The sequence below is a fragment of the Lathyrus oleraceus genome, chromosome 6 (genome assembly GCF_024323335.1).
Source record: "Lathyrus oleraceus cultivar Zhongwan6 chromosome 6, CAAS_Psat_ZW6_1.0, whole genome shotgun sequence".
NCBI classification, from domain to species: domain Eukaryota; kingdom Viridiplantae; phylum Streptophyta; class Magnoliopsida; order Fabales; family Fabaceae; genus Lathyrus; species Lathyrus oleraceus.
In genome coordinates this window covers 306686188-306690142 of record NC_066584.1, presented here as the reverse complement: position 1 = coordinate 306690142, position 3955 = coordinate 306686188, and the positions used below count along the sequence as shown (strand labels likewise).

General features: G+C 38.2%; 1 protein-coding gene across 1 annotated transcript; it reads left to right on the top strand.

Moving 5' to 3' along the window:
* The first annotated feature begins 1184 nt into the window (after positions 1–1184).
* LOC127095355 (uncharacterized) lies at positions 1185–1760 on the top strand. Its single transcript, XM_051034057.1, has one exon. The coding sequence runs from the start codon at positions 1185–1187 to the stop codon at positions 1758–1760; it is 576 nt and encodes a 191-aa protein (XP_050890014.1).
* Positions 1761–3955: the final 2195 nt, after the last annotated feature.

Below are 3955 nucleotides of genomic sequence, written 5' to 3'. Positions count from 1 at the left end.
GGTACGGTAACAAATCCGCGGGAACATAACACTGTTAACCCTGTCGTAACCTGAAGTCGGAAGTCAATAAAAGAAAACAGTATGGAGAAAGATGGATTGTTAGAAGTGGATTTAGAAATCACGGAAACTAAGGACCAAGATGAAGAAGTGGTACTACCACCTATCAAGGAGAAAGAAAAGGTTCCAAAACCAGTCATCAAACTCCCTTACCCTCCAAGACAGAAGAAGAAAGATCAACATGAAAAAAAAATTGAGAGGTTCTTGGAAATATGGGTGTTCGCGGTGCGGTTTGGGCGGTTTTGACTAAAAAAATCATCCGAACCGTAAGAGAAAAAAACATGTGGTTTGGTTTGGTTCGGTTGGCTTTTAGAAATAAAACCAAATCAAACCAAACCAAATGAATGCGGTTTGGATTGGTTCGGTTGGTTCGGTTTTTTACAATATTTTTATTTAGCCATACATACACCTATAGAGAACAACATAACTTTGTGTTTAGTCATTCATACATTAGTAATTAACATCGAAACTCATCATATTTAGACAAAAACTTCTCATTCAATATACAAAAAATTAGATTAGAAAAAAGTGGAATAAAAAACATATATAAAATAGTAGCATAATATAATATCAAAAACATTATAATAAAACATAAAAAAACATATGATAAGAGAGATTGGAGAAGATGAAAAAAACATAAGAGATGCAAGATTGAGAAGAAATGTGCGATAAAAATGTAATTGAAAGATAAAGCAATAATATAAAAGATGAAAAAGAAAGAACATAATAAGAGATGACATATTAGAGTAGAAAAGGTTAAATGTACATGGAAAAGAAGACGAGAAGAATGTGCGGTACTACTAGGAGAGATTTAAGAAGGTTGAAATTGAAACCTCAAGTGTGAGTAAGAGAAAATCGTTTGTAATTGTAAGGTTAAGGCATACTAGGTTTGAGTTTTGGATTGGATGTGGGATAAGTGAAATTTAGAGGGTAACATAATGCGGTTTGGTTTGGTTTAGTTCGGTTTGCCAAATACAAACCGCAAACCAAACCAAACCATGCGGTTTTGTTAAAAAATGACCCAAACGCATCCGAACAAAATGCGTTTTTTTGCGGTTTCAGTTTGGTTTGGTTTGGTTTGCGGTTTTCTATTGGGTAGGTTTGGTTTTGAACACCCCTACCTGAAAATGTTCAAAAAGCTTGAAATAAACATCCCTTTTTATGAGGCATTAGAACAAATGTCAATATATGCCAAGTTCATGAAAGACATCATCTCCAAAAAGCGTTCCACTAATATAGACCCGATCATCCTAACAGAAACATGCAGTGTCATTCTTCAAGGTATGAAAATCCCAGTGAAAAAGAAAGATAAGGGATCAGTTATTATTCCATGCATTATTGGTGATATAAAATTCAAGAAGGCTCTGATTGACTTAGGAGCAAGTGTAAGCTTGATGCCACTATCCATCTATAAGAAATCAGGCATTGGCACCGTTCAAGATACTCGAATGACACTTCAGTTTGTGGATCGCTCTGTTAGGCGACCTTATGGGATTATGGAAGACGTTCTTGTAAAAATTGACAAGTTTGTTTTCCCAGTTGACTTCGTCATTCTGGAAATGCCCGAAGATGAGGTGATTCCTCTCATATTGGACAGACCATTCTTGGAAACAGGACGGTGTATGATAGACATCGAGGAAGGAACAATGACCCTTAAAGTCTATGATGAAGAGTTAAAAATATATGTGAAGAACATAATTTAATACAAAGATGATATTAGCACAAGCCACATTATAGAGATAATAGATCAAGTAATTGCTCAAGAAATTGAAAAGCATATGCCCCAGTCATCATTAGAACGTGTCTTAAGTCTATCGATTTTTGAAAGTGATGAAGATGAAGGGGATTATGAGGTGCTCGCTATGATGGAAAAACAACCTGAATGGATTAGATCTAGACCACACTGGAGGGAAGACTTAAGACCACCACCAACATCAGATGTCACTGAAGAACCCAAAACAGGGGTAAATCTGAAGTAGCTACCAACAAATCTGAAGTATGTATTTCTGGATACTGAAAAAAAATGCCCAACTATTATCAATTCCAGTCTACAAAGTGTCCAAGAAGCAGAACTCATTCAAGTGCTAAAAAAATACAAAGGTGCAATCGGATGGCCAATCGAGGACTTGGAAGGTATAAGCCCGACCCTTTGCATGCACAAGATCTTAATGGAAGATGATCACATACCGGTGGTGCAACCACAACAAAGACTAAACCCAGCCGTGAAAGAAGTGGTATGCAAAGAGGTTGTAAAATTGTTGGATACAGGATTAATTCATCCTATTTCTGATAGTTCGTGGGTAAGTCCAGTCCATGTGGTACCAAAGAAAAGGGGCACTACGGTGATACAAAATGAGAATAATGAGTTAATCCCAACCAGAACTGTTACAGGTTTGAGAGTGTACATAGACTACAGGGGATTAAACATGGCAACACGAAAGGACCATTTTCCGTTACCATTCATTAATCAAATGCTGGAAAGGTTAGTCGGACACGATTACTATTGTTTCCTAGATGGGTACTCGGGGTACAACCAGATTCCGGTTTCCCCTGAAGATCAAGAGAAGACTGCATTCACATGCCCCTATGGTATTTTCGTTTATAGAAGAATGTCATTTGGATTGTGGAACGCACCAGCCACTTTTCAAAGGTGTATGACATCAATCTTTGTTGACATGCTCGAAAAGCATATGAAAGTATTTATGGATGACTTTTCAGTATTCGGTTCTTGATTTGATAAATTTTTAACTAACTTCACTTGTGTTAGAAAGATTCCAGCAAACAAATTTGATCCTGAATTGGGAAAAGTGTCATTTCATGGTACGTGAAGGTGTAGTCTTTAGACACAAGATTTCCAACTGAGGTATCGAAGTGGACATAGCAAATGTTGAGGTAATAGCTAATGTACCACCTTCGGTAAATGAAAAAGGCATCTGAAGCTTCTTGGGACATGCGGGGTTCTACCGCAGGTTCATAAGAGATTTCTCCAAGATCGCAAAATCACTAACTAGTCTACTGTTGAAGGATACACCATTCCTATTAGACAAAGAGTGCAGGCAAGCCTTCTAGGCCCTGAAGAAGGAACTTGTGTCAGCCCTTATAGTTATTTCCCCTGATTGGTCTCTCCCTTTTGAGATAATGTGTGATGCTAGTGATAATGCAGTAGGGGCAACATTAGGGCAACAAAAGGAGAAGCTTATGCATGTGATCTATTATGCAAGCCACGTATTGAACCCTGCTCAAATGAACTATGCAACCAACGAAAAAAGAGCTCATGGAGGTTGTGTATGCTTTTGATAAGTTTAGATCCTATTTGTTGGGATCAAAGATAATTGTGTATACTGACCATGCAGCTTTAAAATATCTTTTTGCCAACCAGGAATCAAAACCAAGGTTGTTGCAATGGATCCTACTACTACAAGAGTTCGACCTGGAAATCAGAGACAAAAAGGGGAGTGAAAACACTGTTGTTGATCACTTGTCTCGGATGACTCCGATTCAAGAAACAGAAGAAACACACCCCATCAGAGATGAGTTCACCGACGAACGTATCCTAGCCGTTACGCATATCCCCTGGTTCATAGATTACGCGAACTTTGTGGTAGGTGGACTAATACCTGATGAATTTGACTCTAACAAAAGAAAAAAGTTTTTGCATGATTACAGGTTTTATGTGTGGGACGATTTGTTCTTGTACAAAAAGGGAATATATGGCCTGATGAGGAGATGTGTGCCGGAGGAAGAGCAAAGGGACATCCTCAAAGCTTGTCACAACTCAAAATATGGAGGACATTTTAGCGGAGATAGAACCGCAGCAAAAGTCCTCCAGTCTGGACTGTACTGGCCTACCTTGTTCAGAGATGCACAAGAGATAGTAAAAGAGTGCGACCGATGTCAG